The following is a 17,420-nucleotide window of genomic DNA, read 5'->3' as shown; positions in this document are numbered from 1 at the left end:
TAACAATAACAACAATGAGTATTCACGAGATCGTGGAAATATCCACCACACAGCGATTCCTCAGAGGTGTGGCTACCTCTGAATGGGAACCCCATGTGTGAGATCCTCTAAAAGGCTAAAAGAGGAATCTCAGCCACAGGCAGTAACAATCTGCTAGGGCAGGCGTCTCAGAGAGGCAAGCCTCAGAGATAGCCCACCAGTGGGAGACGTTCCACTGGAGGGAGAAAGGTCAGACAAGCAGAGGTTCGGCAACAGAGAGGCGGCAGCAGTACAGGAACAGAAGGCTGATTCAGAGTCGGTAAACAGGCAGGGTCGGAAACTTGAATCAGATAGGAAGAGGTACAAGATCGATTAGAATAAAGAGTAGTCAGGGATAGCTTGAGTCAAAACACAGGTAATAATACAAATACAATCCTAAACTAAGGTGCGACGTCCTTGGTATCAACACCTAGGAACTGGACTAAGGTCTGAGCGTTAACACCAAAGTATTCACGACAGCAGAGAAAGAGCAACTGACAGGCAGGGTCTAAATACACTTGGAACACTCCCAGCTCCACCCCATTCATCAACCAATCAGATGGGTGGCTGGAGTCAGCTGACCGGCCGGTCAACTGACTGCCCTTCTACAACCATAAAAGTCCTGTCGCCTCACACGCGCGCGCGTGACCCTCAGCCTCTGTACACCAGAGAGGCCAGGCCCCAGGTCCGCACGCGAACGCGCACCAAAATCCGCCGGCTGAATTACGGGACCCGCCGCCATGTTGCCGGCCGCGGCAGGCATCCCCACTGCTCCGTGACACCAGCGCCGCGCTGGAAAAAGGCTGCGCGGCGGAAACCTCCGGCTCCGATGCGGAGACCCCCGCCATGTTGCCCAGCACGGCGGCGGTGCCTCTGCCAACTCTTACAAATAGCTTATTGGCTGCCATGTGTCTGCTGACACTGGGGCGAGGGGTCGAAACAGAAGAGAACGAAAACAGCAGGGAAATCGGAATGGCCCGATATTCGCTGGGAACTGTCCACTGGTGAACAGTTTGGGTTATTCTAGTCCCAAGATGACGCTAAGCATATCATCTGGGTCTATCTTTCGAGCACAGGCTTCCAACATGAACAATAGTATGAGATTGAGGATAAGGATGGTGGTAATGCTCCAAGGTTGTTGGTAATACCTGTATCTGTTCAAGCACCGCTGCAATAAATGCAGAACTAAATAGCAGGCAGAGATAGATATTAATTAGCACATGCTGACTCCTGCTTCTGCCCAACTGTGTAACAGCAGCAGCCAGAAGTTGTGTGTTAACAAGCACAAATGCAACCACAAACCTACTTTGTGAATGCACAATTAAATATTTTCACACCGTTCCATACAGTGGTGGCACTACACTGGAACACGCTGGGTCACTGGCCCCAGCTGGAAATCACTGTACCCCCATAAGCCCCCCCCCCTCCCCCCATGCTCAGTAACATACAGTTCACTATTTCCATGCTCAAGGAGCTTACTCTGAACAGGATAGGGTCTGTAAAAAAAACTCTCCATGTCAGCCTGAGTATATGTAGGCGTTAAGTAATCCAATTGCCATAAATACCTAACAAACGTTGCAAGATTCCTTGTAATTAATGTATCTGGATGACACTTCTATTTGCAAAAAAATCTCTTTACTGCCTTCTAATTGTGTTTTCTAACATTGTCAGTCAACAGGAATAGAGTCTGAAGAAGTCTTACAAGCTAAAAGCTTACTGTTTTTCTTTTAAATTAGCCGATAAATGGTATCATCCTGATTCAAAGCTTCCTGGCTGTAAAATGCAAGCTGTAGTCTGCAGCAATGCTTAGCTACAATAAGGAATTACACACGCACTGTTTATTTCCCTATAACCTCTTCCCCCTCCCCTTGCTTGTAGAGTCGTAAGACACTAGCTGGGGGCTAGAATGATTTGCCTGTCATCTGTCCACACAGGAGCAGCTTGCTAACAAGTACAGATTAAAGCATGCCAGCCAAATAGCCAAGTACATCTGTAGATAAATTGTCTTCCATAATATCACCATAATTTGGACATTCTGCTCTACTCAAAAGCCCCTGAGTTCTAATTGTGATGTTTATATTTGGTTCCTATTATTGCCGAACTAGTTAGCCTTAATTTTATCATCTGCGTTAGGAACTTCTAAAGCTCATCATACAAAGATCGATTTTGATCACTAAATTGGCCCTAACAGCCATCGTGCCCCCTTTCTGCCCCCTTTAAATAAAAAAAAAATGTAAAGTTGGAGCGCCCACAGTTTCCATATTTAAAAAAAAAAGTTTGCAAAAAGTCTGCCATCACACATTCTACTCGCATAACATAGTACAAACACTGTCTCTTGCCAACTCTTATTTTTGGTATTTTTGTTGTTTTTAACTATATTTTATATACCTCTGGGTGTATCTTACACCCTGACATTTATGGAAACTCTTCCTGATTCTGACTGGATAATGAGGAGCGTATATCAAAAATTGCAGGGAAATTCATGTGCATGATGAAGCCACTAGTAGAATATTACCAACGCTGTCGACATGCTACTTTTGGGCACTGAATAATTGCGATAATAGAATAGCACTAACCCCCCTTACCTATTCCTTATCTACTCCTAACAAAAACCTATTGCTATCTAAGCCTAACACTAACCTACTCTTAACTACTCCTAAAATTAATCCAGTAACCAGGGCTGGGCCGAGGTGAGAGAGGCTCCAGCCTCAGGGCACAGTGTAGGAGAGGGCGCACAACTCACTCAGCTATCATTCCCCTATTGTGTTTGAAGCAGAGCGAAATAAGAAAAGACAGTGACTGCAAGCCAGATAACTAGATATTAAGGTGTTGGAGGTCCTGGGGTGCCTCTTAGTCTAACAGCAATCTGTGTGTGATGACTAGGGGTAGGGATGGAGGGGCGCACTTTGGTGTCTCAGCCTTGGGTGCTGAAGGACCTTGTCCCATCTCTGCCGGTACCTTGCCCCCGCTGCAATCTCTGGCGCTTTTGGTCCCTCCGTTAAACAGAAGCTTTGGCTACACTTGTCGCTTCCCATGCCAAAACTGGGCACTGCTAAGAACACAATTAGTGCCAACTCAAGTTTCCTAGCAGCCGTAAGCTCCAATTTTCCCATATCACATGTAGGACCTTTTCTCCTCAGCATGAATAACAAACTGATAACACTATCTCACATTTCTCTCATGCAGGAGAATTTATTTGTGCTTGGCTTTAAGCTTACGCATTGTTTGAAAAGCTGCTTTTTTTCCCTGGGTTTTGAAGCAGACTAACTTTTGAAGACTTATTTGCTTTTCCATTTTGCAGCACTGCACATTCAATCACATTTCAACAGAAATCTAGTTGAATATCAATTAGAATGGCATCACAGCTAGCATTGTACTGCTCGATTAGTACAAAACTATGGAGCTGGAGATGACATGCCGCAGCCCACTGCACTCCTCACACACTCAATTTACATACAAATGCACACAATAAAATATCTATTTATTACATATCTTTTACTTTACAGCACTACAGATTCAATCATATTTCAGTAAAAGTCTGAATAAATATTGCTCAGAATAGCATCAGCACTATATTCCGGTGCCCAATGCAGTACAAACATTTTCCAGCCATGATTTAAGCATCAATACCCACCACAGTCCCGCCATTCTTTATTGATATAATAATGGCCTCTCTCAACTCATCTGTGTTCAAATAATTTACAAAAACACAAACTAATCAAGAGGACCTTACTTTTAAATACCATTTTGTTACTATTGAACGTTTACTCAAATCCAAGGTCTAATGACCTCATTCATTTAATGACCTCATTCATTTTCTCTTTAATCTCCAGGTAGCTCCTCCAGTCCTCCCAGGAGACCTTTTGTCATCCAGCTTGGTCACCTCCTCTCACTCTTGAATCCAGGACTCCTCACGAGCAGCCCTTCTCCTTTGGAACTCTCTCCCACAGCGTGTCCATCATGCTCCGAGCCAGAAATGGATTAAGATGAAATGGGGCCCTAGGCAAGTTCACAGTTTTTGCCCAATGTTGAAGGTCACCTGGCTTGTTATAAGTAAGATTTGGTGGGTACTAGCCTCTACCAGGCCACTAGACTCTCTCCAGGCCTCAGGCAACTGCCTAGGATTGCCTCTTGGATGATTCGGCTTTGCTCTGAGCATGGAAACCTACAAACATACTCTAAAACACACCTTTTCAGACAAGCCTTTAAGTTGCTATAGGTAGCATTAGAGGTTCACTGCTTCATCCACTAACCCCTGTGTCCTCTTCCCTATTATTTCTACCCTGCTACTCTCCAGATAGTAATCTCTCCAGCACAAGGACCATCTCCTATTGTTTCTTATTTTGCTTTAATTTACCATATGTATGTGTATCAATTTTAGCGATATCTCAACCACACCACACATTAACTATGTATGTATTTGTACTTGTATTACTAGATGTCATAAATACCCAGTGTATTGAATGTCTCATGTATATATGTTCCCCGATATTTGTTTTGTACTATGTACAGCACTACGGAATATGTTGGCGCTATTTAATAAAAAAAATAATAATGAATTACAAAAAAACCTCTGTGTACAGCCAGTTTGATCCACCCACATTTATGCCTCATAACCTCTTTCCTAAAATTCATACATCTCTCCAACCAACGTTTTGGCCCACCCACCATTCTTCCAATTCTCATAGTCTGCCTGCAACAATTAGTTACTACATCTACCATCTCCTGGTAACCACACTCATATCAACAACAGAACCACTCAACCAGATGCAGGGCCGGGCCGAGGCAGAGGCTGGAGAGGCTCCAGCCTCAGGGCGCAGTGCAGGAGGGGGTGCACAATTCATTCAGCTGTCATTCCCAATTGTGTTTGAAGCAGAAATAAATAAGAAAAGGGGATACATGAAAGTGACTGCACGCCGGATAACTAGAGATTAAGGTGTTGGGGAGGTTGGGGGCCCTGGTGCACCTTATAGTCTAATAGCAATCAGTGTGTGAAGGCTGTGGTGGGAGGGATGGAGGGGCGCACTTTGCTGTCTCAGCCTTGGGTGCTGGTGGACCTTGTCCAGGCTCTGACCAGATGGCTTGTGTTCAAGGTTTGCATCAAAAAACTTACCGGTTCATGTGGTATTGGACTTCTAAATGCTATACTATGCAAAACCATGTCTTCACTAACAAAATTAACATTCACAATGCATTTGATTCACATTTTCTTTATCAACCTGGTTCACGAAAATGATTCAATGTGAACTCAGCATGAACCTGCCAGATCTGATAAAACACCTACTGAGGGTAAAACTGTTATGTGCAGCTTTACCATGTTCTCTACTTAAAAGGAGCTGCTACAGGCGTTCCACGCAGGTTGACCACACACACACCGAAACCTCAGCATCCAGACAATACAATAACCTCTGTATTACACCAGAGACTGTCCTGCAATAAACTTTGTAGCCACATCCAACAATGGCACGTCCGTTCTACCCATGTGATTACAAGTCAACTTCTAAATCTGTGCAGAGGCTGGTGTGTGTTTGGGTAGAGAAGGGGTGCAGCTGCAGTCCTTGCATAGTGTGTCTGACACAGTACAAATAAAATACAACAAAGTTTCCTGAAGCCTTGGCTTTTAGATTGAATTTGAGAAAATGCAGTAAGGGTAGGACCACACTTGCATACCATGGAAAATGGCCACAATTTTACGTATGTTTTAACCCATTGCTCACCCACCATAGACTTCCGGCTGTCTATGGTAATTACATGCAATTTGCAATTTTATGCAATGGGTGCTCTGTATTTATAAATGTACAGGAATCATGGTACAAAACTAACAGAGTTCCAAACAAACGCACGCGACCATTGGTAAGCATTACAGTACATGATATTTTGCATTGTTCAAAATGGTATGTGATTTTCATCAAGTGTGGTTCCAGCGTTAGGCTAAAAAAGGTATCTTTACCATTTAGGGCTGCCATACACTGGTCAATTGCTACCAGATCGACCAACAGATAGATCCCTCTCTGATCAAGTTTGATCAAAGAGGGATTTATTGGCTGCCTATACACTGCACACAGATTTTGAATCGATTTCAACATGAAATCGATTCACAACCTGTGGAGCTGCCACTGCCTCTGCCTGCCTCGCCGCCCCTGCTCCTCCGGCCAGCAGCAATACATTACCTGTCCGCCGGAGCGAGTCCCCGGTTCCGTGCTGTCCCTTTCTCCGGCTGGCCTTCTTCTGCATCTCCTATTCACTTCCTGTTCTGTCCTGTCACAAGCCAGAAGTTCAAACTGTAGAGCGTACTCTACTGTTTGAACTTCCCCTTCTCATAGGACGGGACAGGAAGTGAAGAGGAGATGCCGAAGAAGGCCAGCCGGAGAAAGGGACAGCACGGACCCGGGGACTCGCGCCGGCGGACAGGCGAGGTATTGCTGCGTTGGTCGTTGCCGAATTGAACGCCCCTAATGATGCGATCCTGACCAGCCGGCGATTGAGCAAACGTTTTTTCCACCTGGACAGATCGACTGAATCGATCGATTTTGGATGGAAATCAGTCAATTGGTCAGCTTTGCGTTATTGATTTCACAGCAGATTCGATCACAGTGATCGGATCTGCTGTATATCGGTGGGAAATCGACAGAGTCTATGGGCACCTTAAAGCGGACCCAAACCAAACAATTTTTTAATTCAAAATATTTAGTTGCACTACTCTGATACATACAAAGATAAATAAACACTCCTTCAAGCCTATGAGCATTTCAGTGCATGCTTTTCACCCTTCTCTTTTCATAACTAGGGTTATACAGGTGGCAGCCATTAGCAATTCCTCCATTGCCGGACACCATCTACTCCACCAGTCTGCCGGATTCTGTCTCAGCAATATGAAAGTAAGGGAGGAGTTCCTCCAATAAATGTAAAATATTTTATATTTGTCATCATGCAGCTGAAAAAAGGCTGCTATTTATTAATATAATTTAGAAAATAGATTTTATTTCTGAAATCTTGTATTTTTAATTTGGGCCCACTTTTAGTGAGCACTCTGTTCAGAATGTCTAAACTGAATTTGAAAGATAACATTCAAGTTAGCATAAAGAAACACATTTCAGACATTTAACCAGTAGCACCAATTCTACCTGAAATGTATAAATTCAATCAAACCGTGTTTAGTTATGTTTAAAATGCTAATAAATAAAGTGGCATTATGTAAAAGCCCTGTACGGATACCAAAATTCAGCTTGTAATATTAGCTCAAACAAAAAACTTAGTTCACCATAAAACTATTCAGGCTGCATCTAGAAGAAACATGAACAGCTGAATATCTCAGGTCTATGCTACGCATTAGAACACACAGTGAGTCCCATTAACCTCTGCGATGAAAGCTAGATGTCCTATACATGCCTTGCGGGTCAGCACTGCACGAGGAAACTAGGCAAGGGTATGTCATGTGTTTGCTGCAGTGGAACCACATAGCTTATAAATGTCAATATATACGAGAATCTCCAAAACACAATTATTCACCCTTGTGTAGAAGTGCAAAGGTGCACACTTTGTGGTGGCTACATGATCTACATAATGTATACTTGCAATTTCAAACAGCCATTTCCCACCACTCTTGTGGCCAGAGAATAAGAAACAGTAAAAACATGTTAACATACAGAGGCATACATACATTTCCTGCAACTCCATAGAAAAGCATTAGGAGGTCCTCTGACTCTCCAAAGCAGAATTCTTTGCTTACAATTAAAAAAAAGGTAATCTGTAGGGAAAAAAACAACACACATCTCCCCAGAAAGACTCCTACTGGTCCTCAGTCCTTTCTCCTGCAGGTACTTCCTCCACAAAATCACCATGGAAGCAGTGAATAGGGATGGTCAATGAGATGGAAATAATTCCAACTTAATACAGAGTTATGCAAATTCTGTATGCAAATATATGCAACTTGAAAATGGACGAATCAAATTAAATCTTGGTGGGTCCATTTGAAAGCTGTGTACTGTAAATGTGCATACAAAATTTACATAATCCTGCAACTCGGAATCATTTGCATATCATTGACTATCCCTAGAAGTGTATGTCCTCCAGCATGACCACTCCCTGGTAATGCAGAAGGTGAGGACCACTGCCTTCCTACTCTTCCCATAATTCAAGTGACTTGGGCACATGGCACTGAAAATGATGAGAACACTTGCAGCAAACTTCAGTTTGGTGGTGGGAGGGAGACACGAGCAGAGGACCACTGGATGCCTTCCTGGAGAAAGGAGTATGCACTTTCTTCCATACATGTAAGTTTTCAATCTGATCTAGAAATAAGCCTTAAAAGGTGACTCCTCTACAGCAAAGGTATCAAACTCAATCACATAAGGGGCCAACATCTGGATAGTCCAAGTTGCAGGCCTAATTGTTTATTCAGATTTAACAGTTAGTGAACAGTCTCAAATGAAGTGGCATAGCTATATTTCCCTTCCGCAGTGGAGCTTAAGTGCTGCTTTGGGTCTCCTCTAATCTTCCTGACAGACATGTGCTCTTTGCTGCATACCTTTGCCTCTTACTGTATGTCACATGATCAGCAGCTGGAGGTATGGAAGTATAGAGCATGAAGCTGCCGGTAACAACTAAAATAAACAAGACCCAGCACTGGAGCAGGTACATTTTACACTGTTTAGGTGTGTGTTTTACCAGCCACATAGGGAAGATTTGTGTAGGAGTGTTCGTGTTTTACCAGCCAGATGGAGGGGGGCGGGGGGGATTTAAATCCAAGGAGAAAACACCATGCTAATTTCATGCGCAAACTGAGAAACACTGTGATCCAGCCGCATTTCTATGGGCGGGCAGGGTGTGCAACCACCCAGTGCACTGTGAGGGAGGGGGGGGGGCGCAATGAAGGAGGGGGAGCAGCAGCACAATGTGACACAGGGAGGGGGGGGCCAACTCCTCCCTCCCTCTCATCACGTCCCCTTCCGTGCTTCCCCCTCCATTAAAGAATCTAAGCGGCGATGTGCACAGAGCAGCCCAGCAGCATGTGAGTGATCATCGCCTGGAGCCCGGAAAGTATTTGCAAACACCCAGTCATCACTGCCGGACACTTCTTAAATGGAGAGGGGGAGCACAGAAGGGGACCCGAGAAGTGGGAGGGAGGAGTTGGGCCCCCCCTGCTGTTGCCGGACACTTATTTAATGAAGGGGGACCCAAGGAGAGGGAGGGAAGAGTCAGGCACCCCTTACCTGCGGCTGAGTCCCAACGTGCCGCTGATCCTCCTGCTTCTCTTTTTTTGCCACGGCCTGGGGAAGTGTGGGGGGGCTGACTAACCTATTCTAGGTCAACTATGGCTATGGCTGGTTAATCTATACTGGGGCACCTATGGCTAAGTAACCTACACTGGGTCGCCTATGGTTGACTAACCTATACTGGGTTACCTATAGCTGGCTAACCTATACTGGGGCACCTATGGCTGGCTAACCTATACTGGGGCACCTATGGCTGGCTAACCTATATTGGGGCACCTATGGCTGGCTAACCTATATTGGGGCACCTATGGCTGGCTAACCTATATTGGGGCACCTATGGCTGGCTAACCTATATTGGGGCACCTATAGCCAGCTACCTATATTGGGGGGCTAAAAATTGCATAACAAATAACGTTTTCGTGCCCATGGGGGGGGGAAACATTGTTAAACCCTCGCCCTGGGAGCAATTTAGCCTAGAAACTGCCCTGCTGTTATCCTCTGGATAGGAAGGCAATGTACTGTTGATCTTTTACTGCTTACAATGATGTACATTTAAAGCTCTCAAGCGAAATGAAAATGGCATAGAGGGCCACATTTGGCCAGCGGGTCTTGTGCTTGACACCCGTGCTCTACAGAGGCCTGTGCTCTGTAAAACAAAATGACATTCCCATACTATAGGAATTGATTTTTCTACAAGTGATGTAACTATTGGCATAGTATGGCACAGTTCTTTTTTTTTTGTACTATTCTTACGTTTATGTAATCATACAAAGAGATGAAATTGTAGTCATCATAGAAAAACAGAACAAAATTGATACGTGGCATCGAAGGTCTCACTTACCAAGAAAGGTTAGATAAACTGGGCTTATTTAGTCTAGAGAAAAGACGCCTTAGAGGGGATCTAATTAACATGTATAAATACATCAGAAGGCAATATAAAAGCTTGGCGGATGATCTTTTTGTCCCTAGGCCTTCTCAAAGGACTAGAGGACATGATCTGCGCATGGAGGAAAAACGTTTTAGCCATTTATTTAGGAAAGAGTTCTTTACAGTAAAAGTGATTAAGATGTGGAATGCATTGCCACAGGAAGAAGTTATGGCAAATTCTATACCTGCATTTAAAGGGGGCTTAGATGCTTTCCTTGCATTGAAAGACATCCATGGCTACAATTACTAGGTAATGCCCAATGATGTTGATGCAGGGATTTTATCTGATTGCCATCTGGAGTCGGGAAGGAATTTTTTCCCTTTGGGGCCAATTGGACCATGCCTTGTAGGGATTCTTCACCTTCCTCTGGATCAACAGGGATATGTGAGGGAGCAGGCTGGTGTTGTACTTTGTTCTCTGGTTGAACTCGATGGACGTATGTCTTTTTTCAACCCAAATAACTATGTAACTATGTAAATAATAAACACTTTATAAAGAAAACAGAGAGCAGAACGGTTTTCCGCAGCAACCAAATGAGACAGGGCTCCTGATTGGTTGCTTTGGGTAAAAGCTATGCTTTTGTACCTTTCTTGCTAAATCAATCCCAGCATGTTGTACATTTTGTCTCATAATAATTTAAAATTGCATCCTAATTAAATGGCCAACAGGCTAATTATCTGCCATCTGAGTTTCTGGCTGTAGACGGGTTTTTAATTTAGCTAAACTTTGCCGATCCAAACCTGCAGCTGCTATTATCTGAGCAGAAAAGAAGATTCTCGAATGAGTGACAAAGAATTTGATGGAGGGGGAGTTACTGCAGCCATTTCTCCTGAATGTGTCTGCGTCTCCCTGTCATAGGGAAAGAAATACAAGCAGTGTTATAAAGGCTTTATTTCTGTAACGGAAATGCTCAGCTGCATACTAACCGCTCTGAAATATGGCACAAGCACAGCATTGTCAAGTACAAATGAAACACTGGCTAATAAATATCTCGCTGCATATGGACAGTGTTGGCGCAAATCTAATCTTGTTTATGTGGCTTACAAATACTCTTCTGGGCAAATGCACATTCAACAAGCAAGCCTACTTACAAATATATGTATGTTAACACATAGATCACATTACCTGTTTGGATTGGAGTAGTCATAGGTCATTAGGCTGAAGCTGTCCACATGTGGAGCCAACAAATCAAACTCCTTTTTCCCAAACATGCCCAGCTGGTCAGTGCTTTAAGAAAGATAGAAGACAACATTCAGAAACCAGAAAGGCTTTATAATGCATTTAAGGCAAACTCAAATTCTACATTCAGTGCATTTAAATATGCTAGTAGCGCTCCACAGTATTATGTTGTTGCATCTTCCTTGGGCGTTACCGCTCATGGGCCATTCTTAAAGCACAATTGAAGTGAGAGGGATATGGAGGCTGCCATATGTATTTCCATTTAAGTAATGCACATTGCCTGGCTGTCCTGCTGACCCTATGCCTCTGATACTTTTTAACCATAGACCCACCCTGAACAAGCATGCAGATGAGGTGTTTCTGACTGAAGTCTAACTGGATTAGCTGCATGCTTCTTTTCAAGTGTGTAATTCAGACACTACAGCAGCAAAGAGATCAGCGGGACTGCCAAGCAACTGGTATTGTTGAAACAGAAATAATAATGGCAGCCTACATATCCCTCTCATTTCAGCTGCCCTTAAAGGGAATGTCCAAGCAAAATAAAAACATGAGTTTCACTTACCTGGGGCTTCTCCCAGCCCCATGCAGCCATCCTGTGCCCTCGTAGTCACTCACTGCTGCTCCAGTCCCCCGCTGGCAGCTTGCCGACCTCGGAGGTCGGCAGGACGCATTGCGTACATTTTTACGCATTCCCGCTAGTGCAGGAACATTAACACATACATTTTTACGCGTTACTGGTTCAATGCGTACATTTTTACGTATTGAACCAGTAACGCGTGAAAGTGTATGTGTTAATGTTCCTGCACTAGTGGGAATGCGTAAGAATGAAGGCAATGCGTCCCGTCGACTTCCGAGGTTTGCAAGCTGACAGCGGGGGACTGGAGCAGCAGTGAGTGACTACGAGGGCACAGGATGGCTGCATGGGGCTGGGAGAAGCCCCAGGTAAGTGAAACTCATTTTTTTATTTTGCTTGGACCTTCCCTTTAAAAGAATTTACATTCTCTTATCTGCTGGTGAAGCCACCTTCCTTTTCAGTGATCCAAATAGAGAGTAAAGTGGGCTGTTAATTTCCTATCCCCACCCCCAAATCTTGCATATGCCTACTGTATTCTACACAGAAAGCTTCTAGTTAGGAGTTAACCCAGAGATGTCACTACTAGTGGAGAGTAGTGATGGTCATGTCTAGGAGAACTCCTGGAGAAACATGTGATTTGTTTGATCAGCTGATTTGCAAAGCTCTTATTTGCTGTGATTACATCCAGCTTTAGCACATGATCATGACTAGAAAATCAGAGACACATCTATCACCTGACCAAACTGATCACATGCTTTCCCATGAGTTCTCCTAGACATGACCATCACTACTGACAAGCAGCATGGAACCTGAGGCCTGAGCAAGCAGGGGCAGATACACTTGAGTAAAGGAGGCTGCACACTACTGGACAACTGATACAGTGGCTTGCAAAAGTATTCGGCCCCCTTAAAGTTTTCCACATTTTGTCACATTACTGCCACAAACATGAATCAATTTTATTGGAATTCTACGTGAAAGACCAATACAAAGTGGTGTACTCGTGAGAAGTGGAACGAAAATCATACATCATTCCAAACATTTTTTACAAATAAATAACTGCAAAGTGGGGTGTGCGTAATTATTCAGCTCCCTGAGTCAATACTTTGTAGAACCACCTTTTGCTGCGATTACAGCTGCCAGTCTTTTAGGGTATGTCTCTACCAGCTTTGCACATCTAGAGCCTGAAATCCTTGCCCATTCTTCTTTGCAAAACAGCTCCAGCTCAGTCAGATTAGACGGATAGCGTTTGTGAACAGCAGTTTTCAGCTCTTGTCACAGATTCTCGATTGGATTTAGATCTGGACTTTGACTGGGCCATTCTAACACATGGATATGTTTTGTTTTAAACCATTCCATTGTTGCCCTGACTTTATGTTTAGAGTTGTTGTCCTGCTGGAAGGTGAACCTCTGCCCCAGTCTCAAGTCTTTTGCAGACTCCAAGAGGTTTTCTTCCAAGATTGCCCTGTATTTGGCTCCATCCATCTTCCCATCAACTCTGACCAGCTTCCCTGTCCCTGCTAAAGAGAAGCACCCCCAGAGCATGATGCTGCCACCACCATATTTGACAGTGGGGGTGGTGTGTTCAGAGTGATGTGCAGTGTTAGTTTTCCACCACACATAACGTTTTGCATTTTGGCCAAAAAGTTCCATTTTGGTCTCATCTGACCAGAGCACCTTCTTCCACATGTTTGCTGTGTCCCCCACATGGCTTGTGGAAAACTGCGAACGGGACTTCTTATGCTTTTCTGTTAACAATGGCTTTCTTCTTGCCACTCTTCCATAAAGGCCAACTTTGTGCAGTGCACGACTAATAATTGCCCTATGGACAGATTCCTCCACCTGAGCTGTAGATCTCTGCAGCTCGTCCAGAGTCACCATGGGCCTTTTGACTGCATTTCTGATCAGCGCTCTCCTTGTTCGGCCTGTGAGTTTAGGTGGAAGGCCTTGTCTTGGTAGGTTTACAGTTGTGCCATACTCCTTCCATTTCTGAATGATCGCTTGAACAGCGCTCCGTGGGATGTTCAAGGCTTTGAAAATCTTTTTGTAGCCTAAGCCTGCTTTCAATTTCTCAATAACTTTATCCCTGACCTGTCTGGTGTGTTCCTTGGACTTCATGGTGTTGTTGCTCCCAAGATTCTCTTAGACAACCTCTGAGGCTGTCACAGAGCAGCTGTATTTGTACTGACTTTAGATTACACACAGGTGCACTCTATTTAGTCATTAGCACTCATCAGGCAATGTCTATGGGCAACTGACTGCACTCAGACCAAACGGGGCTGAATAATTACGCACACCCTACTTTGCAGTTATTGATTTGTAAAAAAATGTTTGGAATCATGTATGATTTTTGATCCACTTCTCATGTGTACACCACTTTGTATTGGTCTTTCACGTGGAATTCCAATAAAATTGATTCATGTTTGTGGCAGTAATGTGACAAAATGTGAAAAACGTCAAGGGGGCCGAATATTTTTGCAAGCCACTGTATACACAGAATGGAAAGTTGAGACATGCAGAGCAGTGCTAATCCCATATCACCAGCTTTACATTTTTTTAAATTGACTTTAGATGAGCTTTAATACATTTTTATTCAGATAATATTGATGAGTGTATTAAATGAACGTCAAATCATTAAAAAATGATGCACAGTGGTTGACAAGCTTTAGCCGTCTGTTCTCTGCAGTCCCGGTTAACAGTCAGAAAGAAGTTTGTTTGTTTGGGTTTTTTTTGTTTGTTTTTTTTTTACAATTTCTTGGACATGGGAGACTTATATTTAAGCATTACATAGCCATAAAACTCCATGAATAGCCATGAACTCATTACTTTTGCACAAAATATTTACCATAGCTAACCTCTGCTGCTGTGCATTCAGACTTCTGTCTTTATCTCAAAACCTTTTAAGCAGGGTACGTTTTAAATTTAATGCAAGCCACCCCAAAAACAACATAAAGGTAAGTCAAGTTTCCAGAAAGCAGACATGAATGGTCTTAAGGAGTTCCGTTTAGGTTGCTTGTTTTACTGGATGGCATTTCTACTAATGTGAGTGTAACTATGCACCCATTTGAGGAAGGGTGTGTTTTGATGTGCATATGCAATTTGCAGTGCACCTGAGAAAGTCTCCTCTGTGTCTGCTGCTGTGACCCTGATATAAATGAGCTATCACCATGGAATGGTTGTTCTGACATCTGTTTGCAGATTTCTGGACTCTACCTCTCTGAGACAAGAAGGATGTTGTTTTGCAGCCGGGAGATACATCAGCTTAGTGGAATTGCTCTTCTTTACAGGCATTACAGGCATTTCTGCCAGCTTTTATCAAAACAGTGGTTGGAAGACGGAGACACTAACTGGCAGCTATAATTATTTCAGCTGTCTGTAAACAAGTTTATCTGCTTCTGCCCTAAACACTTCTAACATGGGCAACACTAAAAAGGACAAGTACATCTCTAATTCAAAGGTTATTCATACCTCAGTTTAGAAGCATCCACATAGGGACTTTTTTTTTTCAATTCAGCAGGGCATTGAGTGTGTATATGTTAACTTTGAGTAATAGGTTCCCTTTGACTTTCACATTTGCTCAGCCCTCTATATTTGTGTATTTGTTATGGTTAGTGAAGGTGAATCAGGGAATATACTATTACTTACATCAGTCTCATATTCTACAGGAGAAGCTCCATGCTTGCATAGAGTGGTGTAGCTAGAGATCATGGGGCCTCTTAGCAAAACTTTCATGGGGCCCTCAGATGGAGGCACTCTTATGTAATGCCACCTGCCCCTACCATAGGGATAGGAGTTAAGTGGGCAATTTACTTTCTCATGCAATCAACACTGCACATAGTTCATGGGGTGAACAAAAAAGAGGTTCTGCACAGTAGTCGTTGCCAAAAATTATATCCAATCTTTATTGAATAAACTGGATAACCTTGCATGTGAGAAATGCGATAAAGGCTAAACCACAACGTTTAAGTAATATGATAAAAATTAATCAAGAGGACACTAAGAAGTGGTGCTGCTGACATACAGAAATGTATATATGAGCCGACAGACCTTTTGAAATGTGATAATATGTGAATGTACTGTTTTATAGATAGCTTTGCACCATAGCACTAGACACCTTTGTCACGAATCACTTTGTTCCCCTGATGAAGAACCACATTTTTTGAGGGTTAGAAACATGTAGGGTTGTATGTAGGGGGTGTTTTGTATTTACTATGCAGTGTAAGAAGTTAGCCTAATCCCAACTGACAATTTAGTGGATTAGTCCAAACAGATCTCTCCTCCATACTGCTTCAGTATTTACATTTCTGTAAGTAAGCAGCACCACTTCTTAGTGTCCTTTTGATTACTTTTTATTATATTAATTAAAAGCTATGTTTTAGCCTTTATCACATCTCTCGCATGCAAGGTTATCCAGTTTATTCTCTTTCGAACTGAGGTGTGTTTAATTTATTTCAATCTTTATTGAGACAGGTTAAAAAGCCATATAGCTAACGTTTCGGACCCACACTGGTCCTTAACCATGTATGATTCCAGGACGTGAATTTCACGTCCTAATTGACCCCCCCCCCCCCCCTCACCCTCTGTAGATTCCAGGACGTGAAATTCTCATCCTGCAGTTAAAAGGCCACCGAGTGCTCCAGCACGTGAGCGCTCCCGTGTGTGCCTCCGTCGGCCCCGCGCATGCACGTGCCTGTGCATGAGCGTGCATTTATTTAACTGTGAAAGAGTGCTGCTAATGGCAGCACTCATTCATGAAACCAAGAAAAAAAAGTATAAAAAAAAAGTATTAAAATGACAGTGTCCCCAATAAATAATAATGTGTTTCTCTTCCCTCCCCAAGTAAAATATCAACTCCTACCTAACAAATTAATCCCTTGTGTCACCTATACTTAGCCCTAATCTTAGCAGACACCTGTAATGGCTGCCGACAGTAGCGATCGCACGCGACTGATAGGGCGACAACTCCAGGACCCAAAACTCTACATATGCATTGCTGTGCTGTTGCCTAGCAACGTATCTGTACAGCACTGGAGTCCCCAAACTGTGTGCCACCTGCCTCATTTTGTTTAAGCAATTAGTGCACACTTTCTGTAAATCCAATAAACTTCATTTCACTTCTCAAATATCACTGTGTGTGTCTCCTATATGATATATTTAACTTACATTTTTTATCGTAACAACCAACGATTTATACAGGAAAATCACGACGATTAACAACGTTGCCCAAACTTTCACAACCCACTGTTTTACCCAAAGAAAGCCTAGATTGTCCTGAAAAAACTACATGTGTATGACTTTGATGTCATAAGTCAGCTGTGCCCAACCTACGGCCCGCGGGCCATTTGTGGCCCGCGGGCCATTTGTGGCCCGCGAGGCCTGTTTATGTGGCCCGCACGGAGGTGTCCTGCAGAGGGAGAGGATCGGGTGGTTATAGGCTGAGGACGGAGGCTGCCCGCGGAGGGAGAGGATTGGGTGGTTATAGGCTGAAGACGGAGGGAGAGGATCGGGT

At 43.5% G+C, this 17,420-nt stretch overlaps 1 protein-coding gene and 1 long non-coding RNA gene across 6 annotated transcripts in view; one reads left to right on the top strand and one right to left on the bottom strand.

The window, feature by feature from the left end:
* CHID1 (chitinase domain containing 1) overlaps positions 1 to 17,420 on the bottom strand; it is an 896,926-nt gene that overhangs the window by 516,195 nt on the left and 363,311 nt on the right. For all 5 annotated transcript variants that reach the window (XM_068261168.1, XM_068261169.1, XM_068261166.1 and 2 more), the window contains one exon: positions 11,287 to 11,388. In XM_068261168.1, the coding sequence (XP_068117269.1) occupies positions 11,287 to 11,388 (102 nt within the window). The remainder of the gene's footprint in view (positions 1 to 11,286; positions 11,389 to 17,420) is intronic.
* Positions 6,829 to 17,420, top strand: part of LOC137538819 (uncharacterized) — a 60,253-nt gene continuing 49,661 nt past the window's right edge. The window contains exon 1 of the long non-coding RNA XR_011024888.1: positions 6,829 to 6,896. This is a non-coding gene — a long non-coding RNA (uncharacterized lncRNA). The remainder of the gene's footprint in view (positions 6,897 to 17,420) is intronic.

This window comes from Hyperolius riggenbachi, chromosome 11 (assembly GCF_040937935.1).
Source record: "Hyperolius riggenbachi isolate aHypRig1 chromosome 11, aHypRig1.pri, whole genome shotgun sequence".
Taxonomy (NCBI): Eukaryota; Metazoa; Chordata; class Amphibia; order Anura; family Hyperoliidae; genus Hyperolius; species Hyperolius riggenbachi.
This window is presented reverse-complemented; position numbering and strand designations above follow the sequence as displayed.